Raw genomic sequence first — 22,743 nt, 5'->3', positions numbered from 1 at the left:
TAATGGAAGTCACAGAGGGTTGTGAGCTACGACACGGATATCAGGCATCAAACCTGGGTCTTCTGGAAGCACAGTCAAGTGCTGTTAAGATCCGCCTGCCTCAGCCTCCCAAGTGCTGGCAGTAAAGGTGTGTGTTGTCACCACCACCCCGCAAAGGTGTCTTTTATCCAAACAAAGTTACACGTCTTGGAGTAGAGCTCCGTGGAAGAGTGCGGGGCAAGTCCTGACTTCTGTGCCCAGCAACACAAGTGTTGTAGAGGTTGGTGGTCCAAGGCCAAGGCCTTGGCCCTATGAAGCTAGTGTTCTGTCCCTGAGCCCCTTTCCTCAATTTTCAAAAAGATTGTTTAGTGGCTCAATTGACTAGGGCATTTTATCACACAGTCTAGACCCAACAAACGCAGACACGAGGAAGAGGTGTCCCTTGTGTGTATATTTTATGTGACACGCCCACAAGCACGCGCCCACGCACAAACACGCACACACACACATTCACACCAACTGGGAAGGAGGCTGAGAAGGACAGGACAGGAAGCATCCGGGTGGCACTGGTGCGGGGGAGGAGAATTGGACAAAGAGCATCTGTCCCACACCCCCCACACATCCTACCAGGAGGGGGACCCAGAGCTGGAAGAACAGGGAGTGCTTATTCTCACAGAAGAAAGTCTCAAAGTGCAGTGATTTCTTTTTTAAAAGCCTCTTCCCTCCACACTCTGCCTTGGTGAAGCCCAGCCGCCTGCACAGGCTGTCCTCTAGATCGGGCAAGGACAAGGTCATGGGAAGGGCGTTAAGGCAAAAGCTCAAAAGTTCGAAAGTTCCCCAGGGCCAGTGGGAAGGCAAAGACTCAGGCGTAATGGGTGCCGGGTGTTAAAGAATGGTCCCCTCTGTGGTCCAGCTGGTCCTGCAAGCGGGCAAACTCTGCCAGCTCGTTGAGCTCCTGGAACTGCCGGTCTGTCTTATGGCTGACCAGTGAGCGGTAGAAGTGAACAGCAAAGACGATGAAAACCAGGCCACAAGGGACCATGATGGCAGTGGAGGCAATGGCTGCCGCCTCACCCGGGGTGATGCCACTGCTGTTGGCAACAGCTGCTGACTCGGGAGGGGACTTGGTAGGGCTTGGTTGGCCTGAGTGTCTCTTGAGGGGTAAGAATTTGACCCAGCAGAGCAGCACGACCTCAGCCAGGAAGAGCAACGTCCCGATGACAGTGGAGAAGGCCCAGGCCAGCTCGATGTGGCGGTGCATGCGCTCGTGCGGCGACTCTTTGACGGAGTTGAGATTGTGGACGTTGCTCACAGCCTCGATGTTGGGGAGGATACAGGTACTGATCATGAGTGCGAACAGATGCACGGCCACCAGCACCGTGGTACAGGCGCTGAAGACAATGAGCAACCCCGGGGGGTAGTCATGGTCTGTATCCAGCTGGACTTCTACCATCGCCACCTAGGGAGGGGAACAGGGAAGTGAGGAGCAGGCCAAATCCTAGTTCCCTTCCCACCAACCTGTCCCTTGGACTCTCAGATTCCGTTTCGGGGAATGATAAAGCCCTACCCGCTTCAAGTAGAGAAGTAGCAAAAACTACTGATGAGGGCAGCAAGAATGGATCCATTACCTGTGTGTCCTTAGGAAGTCAGTGTCGCTGAGCCTTACCATATAGAAAACAGAATTATTTTAACAATTAAGAGGGTTCCTGGTGTACAATAAACATCTTCCAAATGGGAACGCTGCCGTTGTCAGTGTCGATCAGAGACAGGGAAGATGGTACAGTAAAATGTATTATACACACTGTAATTTGTTGCTGTTGTTGTGTTTTTTCAACACAGAGTCTCTCTGTAGACCAGGCTGACCTCAAACTCAGAGATCCATTTGTCTCTGCCTTGGGGTGTATGTGGGGGGGGGGGGGACACATTTTTTTCTTTCTGTCATGATGGATCCTGGGAATTAAACTCAGCTTGATAATCTTGGTAGCTGGTACTTTTACCTGCTTAACTCTCTCTCTAGATCAGGAAAACTTTAAAATACCTTAAAAATAAAGTAAGTCAGGACTGGAGAAATGATTCATCAATTAAAAGCAGTGGCTGCTCTTACAGAGGACCCGGGTTCAATTTCCAATACCCACATGGCAGCTCACAACTTTCTATAACTCCAGTTCTAGGGGATCTGACACCTTCATACCAATGCATATAAAATAAATTTTAAAAAAAATCACAGGATGGTAGTGGCATACACCTTTAATCACAACACTCAGGAGGCAGAGGCAGGTGGATCTCTGTGAGATCGAGGCCAGCTTGGTCTGCAGAGTAAGTTCCAGGGCAGCTAAGCCTACACAGAGTAATCTTATCTTGAAAAAAACAAAACAAAACAAAACAAACAAACAAAAACAAAGCCTAAAAACCCCAACAACTACCATCTACTACTTCATCTGGCCCCACAGTGTCATATTAAAACAGGACTCTATTTCTTTTTTTTTTTTTTTTTTGGTTTTTTCGAGACAGGGTTTCTCTGTGGCTTTGGAGCCTGTCCTGGAGCTAGCTCTTGTAGACCAGGCTGGTCTCGAACTCACAGAGATCCGCCTGCCTCTGCCTCCCGAGTGCTGGGATTAAAGGCGTGCGCCACCATCGCCCGGCAACAGGACTCTATTTCATGTCCTGCTCGGGGACAAGGAACAGGTTGGAAGCTGGAGAAGTGAAGGCCTTCTCACGTCACATCTAGGTCCGTTCTGAGAACAGAGTGCACAGGCCAACAAGGAACCAAGAGTGGCTTCTCCGAACAGACAGACTCAACCCTGTGCCTGTATCTTGTCCAGCAAGCCCCACGGCCATGTCCTTTAGCCCAAGGGCTCACACACCAGCTCCCCAAGTTCCTGGAGACTTGAGGATTTGGGGTTACCAGGGTCATACTCTGGGCCTGCTACCTGCTCTTTACACCAGCTCATCAGATTTGGGCAACCAGGTGCACTGCCAGGGTCTGCCCATGTGGGCCGGAGGGTCAAGGGCGGCAGAGAGACAGGGAGAGGACGCTATCATCAAGGAAGGCTGGGGGGGCTGGAGAGATGGCTCAGTGGTTAAGAGCATTGCCAGCTCTTCCAAAGGTCCTGAGTTCAATTCCTGGCAACCACATGGTGGCTCACAACCATCTGTAATGAGTTCTGGTGCCCTCTTCTGGCCTGCAGACATACACACAGACGGAATATTGTATACATAATAAATAAATAATTTTTTTTTTTTAAAAAGGAAGGCTGGGGAGTGTTATTTATTTACTTATTTATTTATTTATTTATTTAGGTTTTTCAAGACAGGGTTTCTCTGCGGCTTTGGAGCCTATCCTGGAACTAGCTCTTGTAGACCAGGCTGGTCTCTCAGAGATCTACCTGCCTCTGCCTCCCAAGTACTGGGATTAAAGGCGTGCGCCACTACCGCCCGGCAGGCTGGGGAGTGTTAACTCGCTAGAGTGCTTGCTTCCCAGGCACGCAGCCCCATTAGTCCCTAACATGGCTACAGTATAGACTATGTGTGGTGGTTCATGCCTGGAATCTCAGCACCGGGAAAGCTCAAGGTCATCCCTGGCTACGCAGCAACTTCAAGGACACCCTGAGCTACACGAGACCCCGTCTTTAATGAGAAAATAAAACAAAATGATGGTAAGTGCAGGTGGTGTGGACAAACCTTTAAAACCTGAGGGGCACAATAAAAATAGATTTTATTAGTACTCAGTTTAAACCCTTCATTCCTATCCCAGTCCACCTGAAATCCTGCCGTTCTCACCCGCCTGCTGGAGAGACAGGCTCAGCTCCAGAAAAGCAGGTCACCAGTGGACCTGGCTCAAGTCAGAGCCATTCCAAGTCCCCCTCTAAAGCTTCTGCCCAGACCCAAGCATCTTGTAAGATAGAAGGGGTGAGACCAGGATCAGAGCAAAGAGATAGCCCAGAGTCTCGGGAAACGAGCGGATGCTGCAGACAAACAGCCAGAACACTTCAACAGGATTTAAAGGTTTTTGCCTAAGAATTGCCACGACTAGCAAGGATAAGGATGCTCCAGCCTGAGAATTTATAAAACGGTTCAAGTTCATGTAAATTTGGGGCACTGCCATGAGGCATTTGACCGTTGTTTAAGATTCCCTAGTGGCCTAATGCCAACCCTGAGAATTATTCTGAGCCCATGCGGGTCAGGGAGCCGGGTAACTCAGTACATGCGGGTGAGGGGCATGGAAGAGCACAAGGAAAGGTAACATCTTGAGGCTCTGACCCAGTCTCTACTACCCCTACCTGGAGGAGCCTGGTACCCTCAGCAGCCGCACCTCCGGCCACCTCCCCACCCCCACACTTCCTCTTCCTGTTTTGGCCTGCTGTTCCGGATACTGAAACCTGAGAAAGGACAAGCAGGAGAGCCTGGAGGAGCCACCACAGATGCACTTGTAGTGGAGGGGAATGTGCAGAGCTGCCCTGTGGGACTGCTGCTGGGGGTGTTTCCGGTCAGTTTGTGTACTTTCCTGCATCCCAGCAACCTTCTCATGGCATCCTGCCCCACTCTGTGGAGCGTCTAGCACACAGACCCACAACAGAAGGCTGAATGTGAAACCTGGGCGGCAGCAGCTCACAAAGCTGGGGACCCTGGACAAGTCAGTGTTAAAGGCTTCAGTACGGCCTGCTTGTAACAGGGATGAAGCGCCACAGTGAGCACAAAATGCCCTTTTAAACACTGCTTGACCTAGGATAAACTTTAGAGAGCATCAATGATTCTTACTAGTTATCAGCAAGAGCATGCTAGTCTAGCGTGGTGAGGCCCTGCACATGTGCACAGACAGACAGACACGCATTCATTACTCATTTTCCAACAAGGAAACTGAGGCTCAGAGAAATGAGATCAATGCAGAAAGGCAGCTACGCTGTGCTAGGGGAGGGGAGAGGAGGGGGACGCGTGTAATGAGGGTGCGCTTTCTTCACATGGTCACTGAGGTTAAATGAGGTTTTTGTGTGTAAATGTTTAGCACAGAATCGGCCAAAGGAGAAGCTCAATAAATCTTAGTTAAAAAGAAAAACAAAGAGCTAGAAGTGGAAGAGAAAAAGGGTGGATTCCCCAGGCCTGCACGCTATTCCTCACTGGGGGCCTGGTATATCTCTCTCGGAGACAGCACGAGCTCCCAGTGTGGGTAGTGGAGAAGTGTACTCCACCCAAGACCTGGTCAACTGACCATCCCTGCACGACAGCGTCACCAGGGCCACAAAAGTCAGTATCCTCACAGCCTTGGGCTGAGGGAAGGCTGAAGTCCCCAAGGAAGAGGAAGGGCCTGCTGCTCCAGAAGGAACCCATCATCCTCATCTACCATTCCTGGAAGTCCAGCCACACAGGCTGGCGGGATGAACACTTGCCACGTGTAGGACCAAGTTCAATAGCACAGGCTACATACAAGAAATGGTTCTGAATGAGAAGTAAGGGGGGGCTGGCATAAATCATGAACCCCGATGAAAACCGCTCACAGACATAAGTCCTCTTCCGAAATGATTCCCACGAGGAGTATGTCCCGCAGGGTCGGGGGAGTAAGTCAGGGGAGGCCTGGCAGGATCTGGCAGCTGACATCTGGGGGCCCCAGCAGCGTCCAGAGAGATCACATCAGATCAGATTGCATGCAGCTTCACAAGGTAAATATAGCAGGGAGCAGGGCTGTTAACCCAAAATAAACAGTCGTAGTCAGCCAGGGGCCTTCACAAATTCACAAACCTGGCCGGACGGAACAGTGACCACGGTCCCCAGCTCCCACCAGTCTACACACCCTCACCGGGGAAACTGGGGATCCTAGTACTGAAGCAGGGGCTAAAGATGACGGATCCTGTGGAGGGCAATGCCTGGCTGACCTGGCCAGGCACATGCCCCCCCTCCCCTTGAATACCATCTCACACCTTCCTGTTGGGTGCATGGAGACCCTGAGCACCTGGCCACTCACGTACTTTTGAGAGAGCCCCCCACCTGCCTTGCCCAACCCCTCTACCCACAGTGGGCAACATGGCTTTCTTCCCCCCTAGTTCTTCCAGTCCATCCTACAGTTATCCTCTGGATAGCTGTAGCCTTTGGGAGACCCCCAGACCCCAGCCACATGAGCTTCAGCGAGCTGCCTGCCTTTGCCAACTCCACTCCAAATGCAAACCATCGACTGAGAGAGATCTGAATCCAGGCCCATGGTTTATAAACTCTCTTGGCCACAGCAGTCCAGTACTCTAATAAATGTTTCTAAAAATAGATATGTACTCTTTTATGAAACAGAAACAAAAGTTTCACTAAAAACCACTTACTCTTGTAGCCTGTCAATGCAGTCCATTCTTACAAGCTCGGGCTCACTACTCCCCCCCCACCCGAGAATTCCAGAGATATCTCCTCCCATTCTGAAGGAGACACAATATTGTGGAAATCAAACACTATTCCACCATTACTGGGCAAGCCCTCCTAAATGCCTGGCATTCAATCTTCCTTAACCCAAGGGCAGGTGCAGAAGGGCCAGCATACAACACCAGGGTCAATGGGGTGGTGGTGTGTGTGCTGGACCCCCTAGCTGGCTCCTCAAAAAAAAAAAAAAAAAATGGAGAAAGCCGGGCAGTGGTGGCGCACACATTTAATCCCAGCACTCGGGAGGCAGAGGCTCCCTATGAGTTTAAGGCCAGTTTGATCTACAAAGCAAGTGCCAGGACAGGCTCCAAAACTATAGAAACCTTGTTTCTAAAAATGAAACAAACCCCCCAAATGGAGACACATATCTACTGATCTTGGTGTCCACACTCATTTTTATTTATTTGGCTTTGTTTTGACACGGGTTTTCTCTACCATGTAGATCTTCATGTCCTACCTGCTGTGTAGATTAGGTTGGCCTTGAACTCACAGAGATCCTCCTGCTTTTGCTTCCCAAGTGTTAGGATTAAAGGCGTGCACCACCACACCTGGCCTCACACTTATTTCTGACCCTTGATGAGGCTGTCACTTCTCTGAGTAAAGGTTTCATTCTGCAGATTCAGCACAATGGTATCTCTCCCCCACCCCTTTTTATTTTTGAGACAGGGCCTCACTTGGTAGTTCATACTGGCAATCCTCCTGTCTCATCCTGTCTCTTCACATTTTTGTTTGTTTTTAAGATTTATTATTTTATGTGAGGATTTTTGCCTGAACTTATATTAGGTACATGAGCTCAGAGGTCAGAAGAGGGTGGTAGACCCCCAGAAGTGGAGATATGGATGGCTGTGAGCAGCCATTTCGGTGTTAGGACTCAAAGCCAGGTCCCCTGCAAGAGCCACACATTTTTTATTTCTTCCGTTTGTTTTCTAAGACAGGGTTTTTCTGTGTAGTCTGCTGTCCTGTAGCTCTGGCTGGGCTCGAACTCACGAGATCTGTCTGCCTCCGTCTCCCCAGTGCTTGGATTAAAGGTGTGGCCACCACTGCTCAGCAACATGCATTTTAACCACCAAGCCAACCGTCCAGCACCCATGCTTAGGCGTTTTGGAGACAAGGTCTTACGGTCCTCCTGTCTGGGTTTCCTGCGTGGATATCTAGCACGCTTCTTCTTCTTTGTGGTGTTACTATTCAAACCCAGGGCTTTGTGCATGCCAGGCAAGTGTTCTGTAACTGAGGTTCAGCACCAAGCATCCCTTTAACTTTTCTTTTGGGTCAAGTACATTCCAAAGAACAAGAAGCATTTTTTCCTTTTCAAGATAGGGTCTTATATTGTAGCAGATGGCCTCTTACTCACTGCTAAGAATGACCTTGAACTTCTGATCTTCCTGCCTCTAGCTCCCCAGTGCTGGAATGACAGGCATGAACCCCAATGCCCACCTTTTTTTTTTTTTTTTTTGTCTTCCCTTTTTCGAGACAAGGTTTCTCTGTGTAGTACTAGATGTTCTGGTACTCTGTAGATCAGGTTTGCCTCAAACTCAGTGATCTGCCTGCTTCTGCCTCCCAAGTGCTACTGGAACTAAAGACACGTGCTACTATTGCTTAGCTCCATCTTTTAACTTTCTTTTGTTTCTAGGTATGTTTCTAATGACGTGATAGCTTTTTTGGTTTGTATTTTGTTTTTCAATTTCAAGACAGGGTTTCTCAGTAGTTATAGACCCAGTCTTGAAACTCGCCTTGTAGACCAGGCTGGCCTCGAACTCACAGAGATCTGCCTGACTCTGCCTCCTGAGTGCTGAGATTAAAGGCATGTGCCAACACCTCCCGGCCATAACATGATCGGCCATAACATGATCGATATCTTCCTCCTCCTCCTCCTCCTCCTCCTCCTCCTCCTCCTCCTCCTCCTCCTCCTCCTCCTCCTCCTCCTCCTCCTCCTCCTCCTCCTCCTCCTCCTCCTCCTCCTCCTCCTCCTCCTCCTCCTCCTCCTCCTCCTCCTCCTCCTCCTCCTCCTCCTCTCCTCCTCCTCCTCCTCCTCCTCCTCCTCCTCCTCCTCCTCCTCCTCCTCCTCCTCCTCCTCCTCCTCCTCCTCCTCCTCCTCCTCCTCCTCCTCCTCCTCCTCCTCCTCCTCCTCCTCCTCCTCCTCCTCCTCCTCCTCCTCCTCCTCCTCCTCCTCCTCCTCCTCCTCCTCCTCCTCCTCCTCCTCCTCCTCCTCCTCCTCCTCCTCCTCCTCCTCCTCCTCCTCCTCCTCCTCCTCCTCCTCCTCCTTCTTTTTTTAAGAGACAGAGTTACTCTGTGTAACAGTCCAAGTTGTCCTGGAACTCATCCTCTATAGACTCCATAGACTGGCCTCGCACTCACAGAGATCCGCCTGCCTCTGCCTCCCAAGTGCTGGTATTAAAGGTGTGTGCCACCACCACTGGTTTGACTGCTATTTTATTAGAATGTATATATTACTTGTAGAAACACAACACAAACAAGGCTGGGGGTAGCAGCGCACGACTTTAATCCCAGCACTCTGGAGGCAGAGGCAGGTGGATCTCTGGGAGTTGGAGGCCAGCCTAGTCTACACAGTTCCATGCTAGCCAGGGCTACAGTGAGATCCTGTCTCAATATAAACAAATAAAAATTAGTAAGGCTGGCACTAACAAGTTTTAGTAGTTTGGAGACCAAAGTTCAGAGCAAAGGTTGATCAACTAGGGCCCTCAGATTGTGGTTTACATGTTTTATAGGCCTACCCCCCCTCTACTGACCACACCCACTAATTTACATAACATCTAAGGCCAATGGCAGAGTGTGACAGTTACCTGGAAAACCATACTGCCCTGACAGAGAAAGCTGGCTGACCCTGGGGTTGGACAAACACTCCCAAAAGGAGATTAACAAGTAACAGCCACACACGAGTCCTAACCTCGGGGGAGGATCACCCATCAGAGCCAAGTTTAAGGGCACAGGAACGACAATGCCATAACGAAACCCATCACCTGTATGACAGCTTTCTCAGCAGGTGTGGTGACAAAAGCTTTTAGTCCCAGCACTCAGGAGGCAGAGGCAGGAGGACCCCTGAGTTTGAGGCCAGCCTGGTCTACAGGGTGAGTTCCAGGACAGCCAGGACTACACAGAGAAACCCAGGCGTGGCCGTATATGCCTGCCCTCCTAGCACTCAGGACACTGAAGCAGGAAGAGCAGGGGTTCCCTGCCAGATCAGGCTCTAGAGAGACCCAATTTCAAAGAAATAAAAATCACAACGATCCTTTTTTAAAAAACAAACACATCAACACTGTCGGGCTGTGGTGCCGTCTGAATCTGGCCTCTTTATCAGCTACTTAAAGACCCTGAGATGTCTCATCAGAGAAACTGGCCGAGTTCCACTTTAACTTCGTATTTCGTTTTCTTCTGAGTATCCTCCATCTCTACCCAGTGCGCATCAACAGGGCACTGCCTTGGGAAACCTACTTCAGAAGAGTTTTTTCCTTACCAGTCGGGGACGGGGGGGTGGGGGGGGGCTCACTGTTCCCAGCTGAGAATTCCAGAAACACGCCGCAGGCACTTGTGAAGTTTCACAAAAGGCTTCTCAGTAGGGCAGACACCAACCTCCTCTTGGGACATTCAGCAGCATTCCTTTTACACACAGCCCAGCACACAAATCCTGCATGCAGAATTGGGCATCTGGCAGGCTCCAAAGGCCTGGGTACCAACCAGGGAATACTGGCAAGAGGGGGAAGAGGAGAAAAGGCTCCAAATTAGTGGCGAGCTGAGCTGCGAGGAGCCCTGTGAGGTTTAAACAAGAATGAAAGAAGGGGGTCCGGGCTTGTTCCAGACACAATGGGAGCTGCATGATGGCCACTTCGGCCAGCGCTATCACATTAGCCATGCCACTCTGGGGTCTGTAACCCTTGATAGCTCCCTACCGCCCACACAGGAGCTCAAACTTCCCAAACAGCCAAACAAGGGCTCACACTATGGCTATGGCTAGCCTGGAACTCACTATGTAGACCAGGCTGGGCTTGAACTCACAAAGACCCATCTGCCTTTGTCTCCTGAGTACTGGGCTTAAAGATGTGCACCACCATGCCTGGCTACCATAGTGAACTGGCACGTGGCACAATGCCAGTCACACCAGACTTCCTACCTTTCCCTGATCTCTGTAACTGCTCTTGCCGGTTCCTCTGACGAGGCTCTTCTCCAAACCTCACTCCACCGTCCTCAAGGCTCAGGTGGAAACACATTCTTCTAACTCAGCTAACCCTTCCAAACCCCCCCCCCCCCCACACCTTGGAAACTCAGGTGAACAAGCTTCCTTGATACCAAGGCATGTATCTAGGCAAATACCAACCCACCAAATCCTCACACCAACGAGGTTGCTGTTATTATTACTTCATTTTACAGGTGAGACAACCGAGATCCAAGGAGGTTAAGTGACTTCCACTTCCCCCAGATTGTACAGTCTGAAGAGGCTGGGCTGAGATTGACATCCAGCTGGAGAGATGCGGTCCCTGTTCCTACTCCTCTATCCTAGAGCTTCCGGGCTCTATGCCCTTACCATTCTGATGCTTGTTTTCTCTCGGTGCCGCTCAGAAGGATACAGCCACTTTCCCAACCACATGACTTCAACGAGGCAAGTCATTCATCAGGGACAACCATGCTTGGAAAAAGATGCCATGATGGCACTTCTAGAGCATTCTGTACCCTGGCTGGCCTAGTGCAAGAGCCTCATCAGCTCCAGCACTAACAATCACTTCTGGGGATTAGTACCAAGTGGTCATCTCCAGGCTCCCTGAGCTCTGAGGACGTCATAAACACCCAATAACGTCTCATGGCTTGAGTGTCTCCTTCCAACTCATTTTCCCAGAAATCTCAGCCAACTTCTGAACCTGCTCTGGAACCTGGAACAAAAGGGGGTTGGCGGGAAGAACTTGAGGAGGAAGATAATCCAAAAATAATTGATCCCAGGTCATGGAAAGCATTTTGTTTACTGCACCAGTGACCTTTCCAATTGTTGTCTGCTTAGGCTAATGTTACAGCCTGCCCTCCTCAGTGGACCGGATTGCCATGCATGAGCACACAGTCCTTACGGAGTCCTGTTCAGGCTGTCGAGTGGTAACTTTAGGTACGGAGAGCTGGAAGGCAGGCTCCGAAGGACACGGCAAGACGCACATCTACCCTACGTTTGGGTTTATTCTTCATCTTGTGGAGTCTCACCAGCAGACTATACAAGAGCAGGGTACATCATCAGATCCTGAAATTGCCCCTCTCCCTGCCGTGGACCCTTGTAGTGAATCTTCACTCACGTCAAGAGATTAGGATCTGCCTACCTCACATGTGAGAAGACTAAGCTCCAGACATTTACCCTCGTCAAGTTACAGGTACCTGGCTGCTCTTCCTATGTGAATGAAGCAAGGGTTAGCTCGATCTCCCCCAGGCGTTTTGGGAGACTCTCTCCCTCACCCTCACTTTATGGACAAAGAGGTAAATTTGGCATTCTAGGCAACCTGGCTGACCCTAGAGAGCAAAGGTCATGTGAGCTCCTCCACTCTTCCAGGTTTGTAGGAAGGAAGCCCTCTGGGGACAGGAAGTTAGTTGTGCTGACTCACAAGCCAAGGGAGAGTAATCCAGGAAACTTGTCACTCTGTTACCATGGCACTGGGGAGGCAGGCACCCCTTCCTCTCTTGAGGTTCACTCAGTGGGCAGTGGGGGCAGGGCACAATTAGAGCTCAGACCGTGTCTCCAGGGCTCTCAGAAGTCCAGCTTCACAGCAAGAACTTAGCTACCCTCTCAAATCTGCTGCCCAACATGGAGGCTGTCCTGGGATTCAACGGTCCCCAGTCTGCAGAGCGTAGGAGAAGCCATCGTGGAATTGACGAACCTACTTCACCAAGGCTGAGAAAACCAAATTCCCAGAGTGTGGAGATGCCCACGCCCCCTCAAGGTTATATTATTTTCCAGCCTTTTGACAGTGGAGGCCTGGCCTCTTGCAGAGTAAAGAATGAGGACAACAGAGTAGGAGAGTGTCACCTGAAGAAGGAAGGTGGACACAGTGGTCGCTCACCTCCACAGACTGTAAAACTTTCTCTTTAGTGTCCACAGAAACCTTTTGGCGCCGGGCGATGGTGGCGCACGCCTTTAATCCCAGCACTCGGGAGGCAGAGGCAGGCGGATCTCTGAATTCGAGGCTAGCCTGGTCTACAAGAGCTAGTTCCAGGACAGGCTCTAGAAACTACGGAAACCCTGTCTCGAAAAACAAAACAAACAAACAAACAAACAAACAACAAAAAGAAACCTTTTGGCTTAGTTTTTCATTCCCCAGGCCTGGTGCTACCCGCCTTCGGCTGGACACGGATCACAGCACTATGGTGACAGGTGGTACAAGTACCCAAACAAGAACTACCTGCCTGCCTGCTGACCTCGGTCAAGTCCTGTTTACCAGACTAGCTCAGCACTCAGGAGGCAGAGGCAGGTGGATCTCTGAGCCTGCCTACAGAGCGAGTTCCAGGACAGCCAGGACTACAAAGAGAAACTATCTGGAAAAGAAGAAAATTTTTATCATTTTGCCTGAACTACAAACTACAGAGCTACTCCTCTATTTTCTCCAGGACAAGGTCTTAATAAGTAGCCCTGGCTTGAAGTCACTAAGCAGAATAGGCTGGCCTTGAACTTGTGGGCAATCCTCCTGCCTCTCCCCCTGTAATTATAGGTCTCACCCAACTCTTCCTCTTTTCATCACTAATGGGCCCTTCAACTTCATTTTTAAAGGCAAGAGAACTCTCCCCACCTTGAAGACACAGTTTCTCTGTGTGGTCCTGGCTGGTCTGGAACTCAATCTGGCTTCGAACTCAGCGAGATCTGCCTGCCTCTGCCTCCCCACCACCCAGTGGCATCAGAGGACTTTTAAATAAGTTTTTATTTACCATTTCGGAAATCAAGGTCGAGGGAGAGAGGGGAGGGATTGGCCTGAGAGTGACAAGCAAGTGGCATAGCTGGGAGGGGTATTTCCATCACCCCCTCTCCTGGCCTTTCAGTGAGGCCCAGCACATTGAGAGCCTCTAAAGCATTCAGGCTCACTGTTGCACTGACACAAGACAGGGAGAGACCCAGACCTTGCTACACTCCCTTCCCAAGAAACACCAAGGGTGCCAGCCACTCCCTTCCTCAAGGCCAAGGTTTAGCTAATTCTTGGGAAGGGGGGGCGGGAGTGCTGGTGAGGGGAGGGAGATAGACTTCACTGAAGCAGGTTGACATCACCAAGAGATAATAATGAAATTGTTATGTGGTGCCCTGCCCCAGGCAAACTCCAAGTTGTCAGGCCTGAAGGTATTCCTAGAGTGAACTTCTCAAAGCATAACTGCAGCCTCCAGGGCACCTCCTGCTGCTACTTCTTGTACCATCTTCTAAGGACTCCAGAGGAAGAAAATATGTTGACCTCCTCCTAATCAACCTCCTAATCAAGCGAGAGCCTTCAAGGGGAACATGTCCCACCCTCCTCCCCCACACCCAGTGACTCAGAGACAAGTTTCTGGAGAAGAAACTGAGGATGGGGAGTGGCTGTCAAACCCTAGGCTGAGGCTCTTGGAAAATGCGGGGGTGGGGGGAGACGTGGGGGAGTGAGAGTGGGTGGAGTATGGGGAGCAGAAAGCCTTAGGAAATCTCCTCCAGTATTTGATAAAGTAGCCATGGTAATACCTTCTGGCTTTAGGTGTGTGGGAGGGCACAACACAGGGTAGCTCTCCTCTCCATCCCTTGACACCTGTCCTCAGTGGGCCAGACCTTTTGCATTCTCCCTGTGCCCCTGAGCACATATATGCAGAGCAGACTTCTTATACTATCAACTTCAGGAAAGGAACATTTTTTGTGCCCCTAACTTCTTTGCCGCAACACAGTACCCGTCTGAAAACACCTGTGCTTGGGTATTTCGGGTGGTCCACTTCTCCCTCTCAGCTCAGTACCTCTGGCTTCCCACCGGCGCTTACAACGGCTTATCCCAGCTCTTCCCCTCACCCCAGGCACGCCCAGCCCGCTCCCAACTGTGGGCCCCGTCGGGGCTGCGGCGGGGGGGGGGGGGGGGCGGACGAAGCAGGAAGAGGGGAGGAAGGCAGGGCGGCCCGAGCTCACCATGGCGAAGCCGGAGAGAAGAGCCGAGGTCCGGCTGGACGCTTTGAGCTTGGCGCGGCTTAAGTAGAGCTTGCGCCAGGACAGCGCCTGCATCGAGTGCTCGTTGAGGCTCATCACCTCGGAGTAACTCTGGCCGATCCAGTCCGGGTAGCTGACGGCTGGCGGTGGCGGCAGCGGTGGGGCCCCCGAAGGCTCCCCGTCCCCGCTGCGGCGGCGACTCCGGCGGCTGCCGCTGGTGCTGCTGCCGCCGCTCAAGGGAAGCTCGGGATTGCTGCTGCTCGGGGGCGGGGCAGGTTCCGGATGCATGGAGTAACTCTGCGAAGACTCGGCTGGCGGCGGGCGCCTGCGAAGGCTGCGGCCCTGGGCCGCGCCGCACCTCCGCCTGCGCCCACTCGAGTTTGTCGCACGCGGCCGGACGGACCCGATCCAGAGGCCGAGGCCGTGGCCACAGAAGCGCTCCGCAAGTTCCAAGCTACAGCAACCTGAGCCTGCGCGCCGACCGGCGTCCGGTCCCAGGCCGACACCTCGATGCGCTCCACGATTGGCCGGCCCCCCCGCGGTTATTTGCATACACCACACCCACTCAGATGCCCGCCCACAAAGAGGTGGGCGGTGTCCTGCGAGTTACGTGCCCCACGCCGCCTCCGACGGCTCCGCCCACAGCCCCTGGCGAATCTTCCTGGAAGCGACCCACGCTGACAGGCCTCGCTTTTCATCTCTGCAGCTGCTCGTGTGGCTTTGCTCCCGGAGCTTCTGAGTTGAGCCATTCGAGGTCACCTCTGGGCGCCTCCTGAGGCCTGTTTCCTCCTTGGAACAAGGTGGCAAAAGGTCTGTTGGAAAAAGACCAAGTGGAGGTCTAGAGTTCGCTCGGTGATTATTGAGCGCCTTACTGGGTGCCAACACTGCCAGGCGCTCAGGACGGGCATTAAATTTGTGATTAAGAGGGATAAAAAGTCGATCCCAGAGTGGTCATGTTGCCTGTAATCCCAGCACAGGGGAGGCTGAGGCAGGAGCTTCACGAGCTTGAAGGAGCAGTGAGTGCCTGCTTCAGAACACAAGAGGAGCAAAATTCCATGCTCCCTTGCAGCCAACATTCTACTAGAAGAGACCCACAAACACCAACGTGTAAATTATGGTTCAGAAAGCTGTAGATGTATAGGGAAAAATAAAAACGGTTTTTAAAAAAAGTGGATAGTAATGGGGATAGTTCCGATTTGTTTTTGTTGTTGTTTGTTTTGTTTTGTTTTGTTTTGTTGAGAACTACATAGCCCTGTCTGGCCTGGGGACGTGTCATATAGACCAGGCTGGATTCAAGCTCACACAGATCCATCTGCCCAGGGCTCTGGAGTGCTTGCATCAAATTCATGTACTAGCTAGACAGTGGTGACGTGAGCCTTTAATCCCAGCACTCAGGAGGCAGAGGCAGGTGGATCTCTGTGAGTTCAAGACCAACCTGGTCTACATTGTGAGTTTCAGGACAGCCAAAGCTACACAGGGAAACCCTGTCTCAAAATAAATAAATAACAAATAAATAGATAAGTAAATAATAGTGTACTACCATTCCTGGGTCTCTTCATGGGATTTTCTATTCTGTGGGGGCAGACAATATACTCGTTCACACCTCTGGGTCTCATCTGAACTGAGACTTGGGCCAGCAATGTAAAGAGTCAGGACCTAAGGAGAAAGGAAACTAAGTGCAGAGACCACGAGTCAGGGACTTCGGAATATGGGGGTTGAGGGTGGGGCTCAGGAGAGGTAAGGTACGGACGGACTAAAGAATTCGACAATGTTAAATCCAAAGCCACTATGTTAACAGTGGTTCCGCTGCTCTGGCCCCAGAGTTCAGGATGTTTGTTTCTTGGCATATGCTCCACATTGAAGAAATATTTGTTGACTGAATACATGTGGGAAAGAGAAGAACAAGTGACACATTTAGACCCCAGTCAAGTCCTAAGCATGTGGCACGCCAGGTCTATGGTGCGATCGTTCTTGTAAAACCACTAGAGGGCAGCCCGCCACCCAACCACCTGGTACAAAGGAGAATGCGTCCATCCAAGTTTCGGAGATTCCCCTAGAGGCTTTCTTCCCAGGTTTATAAAGACTCAGAACTCTGAGTTTGCAGTGGTAAGTGCCTTTAATCTCAGCAAGACAAAGGCAGGGCAAGTGGATCTCTGAGTTCTAGGCCAGCCACTGCTACATGAAAAAGACCGGCTCAATAACAAAATCAAAATGACAAAATAAGATTGAGGACTTGGAATTTGAAATCTCACCCCGCTGAGTTTGTTTTGTAGGTAGCTGGGTTTGAACTCACAGAGATCCACTTGCTTCTGCCTCCCAAGTGCTGGGATTAAAGGCCACTACACCCCTCCTATGCTTATCACTCTTGATCTGTATCTGGACTCAAATATCACTTCCAAAAAGACCTTCTCTTTCTGCCTACAGCCTCTCACCAGGACGTGTCTAGTCGCCCTGATATCTTTCCTTGCATATCTCCGATTGTGACAGCATCTGTGCTGGCTCTTTTTTTTTTTTTTTTTTTTTTTCCTTGTCAGCTTGAGACAAGCTAGAATCATCTGAGAAGAGCGGCTCTCAATTGAGAAAATGCACCCTTCAGATTGGCCCATAGGCAAGTCTGTAGGACATTCTCTTGATTGATAATTGACGTGAGATGGCCCAGCTGTCCCTGCTAGGTGGGTATTCCTGGGTTCTATAAAAAGGCAGGCTGAGTGCACCAGGAAGCAGTGTTCCTGTCTGGTCTCTGCTTCAGCTTCTGTCCTGACATAGAGTGACCTAGGAAGCGTAAGTCGAATTTCCTCCCCGAGTTGCTTTTGGTTTTGGCCTTTCTCACAGCAACACTAAGACAGCATCTGAGATTATCTAGCCAATTTGTGTATTGATCTGACCCCCCCTAAAGCGTGAGCACCCTTAGAGTGTGTGTATAGAAACAGGTTGAATGAAGTAACAAATGCCCTTGGTCCAGAGAAAACCCTGCTGAGAGAGGGGCTGAGGTCTGGAGGGAGGAGTCTGGAAACCACAAAGAGAGACCTACTGTTTGGAGCAATGGGATCTGGCAGTGGTGGCTACAGAGGGGCTTTACAGGGAGATGGTTTCCTGGTTGCCACATGCTAATCCCCTCTTCTCCTTATCAAGCTAATTCTGAATCTGATTTTGAATCAGCCCATCTGTATAACTGAGAAAACAGCTCAGCATGTAGTTCTGGGTTCAACCCTGGCACAAAAAGCAAAGCAAAGAAAGAATCCAGACCTAGGGTGGAGGGGAGGCTGCTAAGCACAGCCACTGGCCCTGCAGGATAGAAGGGCCCATAGTAACCTTTGTCTCCCTTCCTAGATTCAGCTGGACCATGAGTGGCCACAAAGGCTGCAAAGTTGTCAGTACCCATACTTCAGCAGGTGAAGAACTTCAGGAACCAGCGAGAAAGCACCGTGCTAAAAGACGGTAAAAGTTGCCAACAGAGAACAGAGAGGATCGGAACCCAGGATCCTGATTCGTCAGTTTCTCCAAGCCAACCTGCTGCTCCCTCAAGTACACCAAAGGTACACTTTCACCCTCTGGTGTTGGTATCTCAAAAAAGCGCTAAGTACTTTTCTTTTCCAATCAATTTTGTGCCTGACAGTGTAGAGACCCTCCTGCAAGGAAAATGGCTCAGTTTACTGGGACTAATGGCTATAGCCTGGGGCGATCAAAGACTGCTGGGTGAGTAGCCTAGGTGGTAGCAACATCCTCATACTGTGGGAAAAGCATTAATACCAGCACTCGGGAGGCAGCAGCGGCAGGTGGATTTCTTTTTTCTTTTTTTTTTTGATTTTTCGAGACAGGGTTTCTCTGTGGCTTTGGAGCCTGTCCTAGAACTAGCTCTTGTAGACCAGGCTGGTCTTGAACTCACAGAGATCCGCCTGCCTCTGCCTCCCGAGTGCTGGGATTAAAGGCGTGCGCCACCACGGCAGGTGGATTTCTGAGTTCGAGGCCAGCCTGGTCTACACAGCTAGTTCCAGGACAGCCGGGGCCACACAGAGAGACTCCGAGTTGGCTCAGTGGTTAAGAGCTCTAGTAGGAATATAGCGCTTGGTTCTCCAGCACCCACACGGTGACTCTCAAGTGGCATCAGGGGATCCAACACCTTTTTCTCACTACCACAGGCATTCCCTGGACATGGTGCACATCTTTGCAGGCGAAGCACTCCATACACGTTAAAAATAGATAAAATCTTTAAAAAGAAGCCATTCTAGCTAAGCATTCAAGTGTTTTGAGTCTATTACATGCTTAAATTTGGTTGTGCTTCTGTCTGCTCAGTTACAATGTGACCTTGGGCAAATTCCTCCCGGAGCTTTGGTTGTTTAAGCAAAACTGAGATATTAACTCAGCTTGGTGGTTTATAACTCTGATCCTGGACCTTCACAGGCTGAGGCAGGAGTACCCTTGATTACAGAGTGAGTCTAGGCCACCCTGGGCTACAGAGTCCTAAAAATACACAATTAGGCTGGAAAGATAGATCAGTGGTTTAAAGGCACTCATTGTTCTTGCAGAGAGAGGATCTGGGTTCAATTTCCATCATGCACATGATGGTTCACAATCATTTAATTCCAGTTCCAGGGCATCAGAAACCTTTTTCTGACCTCCTTGGGCACTGGGCACACCTCTGATGCAAATACATACACACAAAAACACCCACACATGAAATTAAAACACCCAGCATCTGCACATAGATGTGATGAAACACAGGGAAAGACCACTATCATCTGCTGGAGTACATGCAGGATGCCAGAGGCTGGGGCAAAAAGCCGAAAACAGATCTTCCTCTAAAGTCTTGAGAAGGGTGTCCCTCCTGACACACTGGGGAGATTGGGTGACATCAGAGTGATATGGCTGTAGTTCTTGGCTGCCCTCTGACCTCCAGAACTGAGACAATAAATCCGTTAACTGGGTGTGGTGGGGCACCCTGTAATTCCAGCATTTGAGAGGTTGTGGTAGGAGATAAGAGTCTGAGGCCAGCCTGAGCTATATAATTAGACCTTGTCTCGAGACAATAATAAATGAAAAATAATAAATGAACAGAATGTAGTGTTTTCTTTTTTCTTTCTTTTTTTTAAATTATTTAACTTTATTTTATGTGCATTGGTGTGAAGGTGTCAGATCCCTTGGAACTGGAGTTATAGATAGTTGTGAGCTGCCATGTGGGTGCTGGGAATTGAACTCAGGACCTGTGGAAGAGCAGCCAGTGCTCTTAACCACTGAGCCATCTCTCCAGCCCTGTAGTGTTTTCTTAATGTTAGCCTGAGAGATTAATCTCAGGACCCTGGAGGGCCTAAGAGGAGACTTCAGCTGACCAGAGAGGTTGAATCCTTATTTATCAGGGGGCTAGCTGCAAGTACATTCAAAAATAAGAAAAATGGCAGACCACTGAGTGAGGTAGGGACACCTGGATTTGGACTCTGGTTTCATCGCTGCATGGCTCTGCTACTTTGGGCAAACATCCCAACCTGTCTAGGCTCCATCTGTCAAGCGGGAATCACGATGGCACCAGGCAGCCAGGGTTGTTACGAGTGTTTTGTGACAGGACATTTGTCTGGCAGTCAGCACAATGCTCAATAAATGGTAGCTATTTTCCCTCTCACGGGCTGTGCGGGGATCAAAGAATGAAGGCAGCGCCATGGCACTGAATGGGCTAATCTGTATTTACCAAGGGCAGTTCATCCTGAGAATCCAAACAGGAAAAACAGGTAGCAGAATAAAGGAACAGATATGGTACTGCCCTGAAGGAAGGGAAAGGAAGACACAATTGCCACCCTCCCCTCCAGGTGGTCCCCCATCCGCTCTTGTCCCTGCCTCCCATTGGTCTGGTCTGTGCAGAAAGCCTGCTGATTGAGCGGCCATAAGAATGGCTCTCAGTGATGCAGGACCAAAGCGGGATAAGAGGATGGGATAGACTTGACAGCACAGAGGGCCAGACCTAGCAGTGGGCTGTGGAATTGCATTGCCCTCTGTCACCTCAAATACCATGTGCAGAAACCAGGTATAAAGATAATATCGACTCAGGTAGTTGGGTGCACAAACAGAACCCATACCAGTGTCACCCAGTGCCTGGCACACAGTAGGCAGTGCCGACAGACAAAAGGAGTAAGCTCTCTGCTCTCCTAGGATGAAGGGGAAGACGACTGTGGAGCCTGAAGTAAACTTAAGGTACAAGTCTAGCATTAGTGCAGAGATATTTTTATCCAGACCCTTCCATCTGTCTTGTGTCCGCTCTAAGCTGGTGAGTCTATCTGTCTCCTTTTAGAAATCCTGAGTCAGGGCTGACCACACCGAGTTCAGGGGAGTAGGGAGCTTGGTCTCACAGCTCCTTCAGAAAGATCTGAAATCTACTTGATTTTTCAGTTGATGTCTCTGCCTTCAGCTGTGGTTGCCAAATTCCCCTTCCCTCCTCCAGTCTGGAGCTGGGCCATCTCCGGGATCTTTCTTTGTATAATTAAAAAGAAAAATAGAACAGTTGATGTTGCCAAACACATATTTAAAGTGACACTCTGAACCCAGGGAGTGAAGAGTCAAAACATTTTAAGGTTTAGTTTTACAGTCACCATACTCTGCAGTCTACTGACCTGGGATTTCTCTGGAGCCTGGCTGCCTTTAATCCTCTGCCCTGGCTCATAAAAACCCTTTAGACTAAGGGCACTTATTTCTCAGAACTATTCCAGGTTAATGACATAAAAATACCTTGCTTCCCAGGAACACCCATCACCCGAGGAGATACTCGAACCCCTTCCTTTATGGTGTCCTTCCCTCACCATCCAGTCCATCAGGAAACCCAGCCAATTCTGGTCCTGAACATTTCCTTAAAGTCAGCTCTTTCCTCCAGCTTCCTCTTGTTCATTGTATCCAGAGTGCCACCATCAGTCACTGGATGTCAGCTGTCCCTTGCCCAACTCTTCGGTGACTATTTTTAAAACTCCTGGAGCCCATTCTGTCAGAGCAATCAGAAAATCTTTCTAAAAGGTACAACTTGCCAGGCAAAATGGCATACACACCCCCTATTTTGTGTGTATGGGGGTTTGAGATAGGGTTTTTCTGTAGCTTAGGAGCCTGTCCTGAAACTCGCTCTGTAGACCAGGCTGGCCTCGAACTCACAGAGATCTGCCCTTCTCTGCCTCCCAAGTGCTGGGGTTAAAGGCATGTGCCACCACCACCCGGCCAACACACCCCTTTAATCCTAGCACTTGGGGGACAGAAGCAGCCAAATCTCCAAATTTGAGGCTAGTTTAGCCTACAAAGGGAGTTCAAGACAGCCAGGGCTACCCAGAGAAACCCTGTCTCAAAAGAGAGACAGACAGAGAGAGAGAGAGAGAGAGAGAGAGAGAGAGAGAGAGAGAGACAGAGAGACAGAGAGACAGACAGAGAGAGAGACAGAGAGAGACGGAGACAGAGACAGAGAGAAAGACAGAGAGACAGAGAGAGACACACAGAGAGAGAGACAGAGACAGAGACAGAGAGAGAAAAAAGAAAATCCCTCTGTAAAGCCATTCCCATCTAACCCACCTCATTCTGTTCACAGGTTCCAGGATGTGTATAGAGGGGCCGTTATTTAGCTCGCTACGCTGTGGAAGGCACCTCAGTGGCTTTTCAGCTTCCCACTAGGGAAGCTTTATCTGATGGCGTTCTATCTTCTCCCTTATGACTGGGATTCATGTCTTCATAAAAGAAGCCCCAGAGAACACTTGTCTCTTTTACTACAAGACATAGCAAGAATATGCCATCACTGAGCCAGGAAGCGGCTGTCATCAGATACTGAATCTGATGGCTTTGTTTTGAGATAGGGCCACCTCAGGAAGCCCAGACTGGCTTCAGACTCGTATGTAGCTGAGAATAACCTTCAGTTTCTGATCTTGTCTCCACCCGTGGTGCTCGGGAGACAGAGGCAGGTGAATCTCTGAGTTCGAGGCCAGTCTGGTTTACAGAGTGAGTTCCAAGACATCCAGGGCTACAGAGAGAAACCCTGTCTCAAAAAATAAAATAAATTTTTAAAAAGGTGCAGGTTTTAATATTTCAGAATCTCTTCAGGCCATGCTTCATAGTATTCCTGCATGCAGTTGCACATTTAGCAGATGCCTACTTGCTAAGCTTGGTGCAAGTGGCTCAGTATTCAGTTAGAGGAGCATCTGTTGAGTACCTGTTAGATGCTAGGTCTGAGAACCTCATGGAATGAAATGTACTTTTACCAAACATCTACTAGATACTACGGTCCCCAGTCCGTATCT

At 50.1% G+C, this 22,743-nt stretch overlaps 1 protein-coding gene and 1 long non-coding RNA gene across 2 annotated transcripts; one reads left to right on the top strand and one right to left on the bottom strand.

Annotated features, from left to right (window-relative positions):
- Positions 1-410: 410 nt before the first annotated feature.
- Orai1 (ORAI calcium release-activated calcium modulator 1) lies at positions 411-15,013 on the bottom strand. Its single transcript, XM_038345524.1, has 2 exons — positions 14,477-15,013; positions 411-1,438 (listed from the first exon to the last, which is right to left on the bottom strand). Exons 1-2 carry the CDS (start codon positions 14,780-14,782, stop codon positions 842-844), a joined length of 903 nt encoding a protein of 300 aa, XP_038201452.1. The 5' UTR covers positions 14,783-15,013; the 3' UTR covers positions 411-841.
- A 154-nt stretch (positions 15,014-15,167) lies between these two features.
- Positions 15,168-22,372, top strand: LOC119824481. Its single transcript, XR_005287099.1, has 3 exons — positions 15,168-15,304; positions 17,825-18,030; positions 22,041-22,372. It is a non-coding gene; the product is annotated as an uncharacterized LOC119824481 (long non-coding RNA).
- Positions 22,373-22,743: the final 371 nt, after the last annotated feature.

The sequence above is a fragment of the Arvicola amphibius genome, chromosome 10, assembly GCF_903992535.2.
Source record: "Arvicola amphibius chromosome 10, mArvAmp1.2, whole genome shotgun sequence".
Classification (NCBI taxonomy): domain Eukaryota; kingdom Metazoa; phylum Chordata; class Mammalia; order Rodentia; family Cricetidae; genus Arvicola; species Arvicola amphibius.
This window is presented reverse-complemented; position numbering and strand designations above follow the sequence as displayed.

Coding starts and splice junctions, on each gene's coding strand:
- Orai1 (XM_038345524.1), bottom strand. CDS start 14,782: ATGCATCCGGAACCTGCCCCGCCCCCGAGCAGCAGCAATCCCGAGCTT. Junction 1,439..14,476: donor TTCTCTCCGGCTTCGCCATG/GTGAGCTCGGGC, acceptor TCCCCTCCCTAG/GTGGCGATGGTAGAAGTCCA.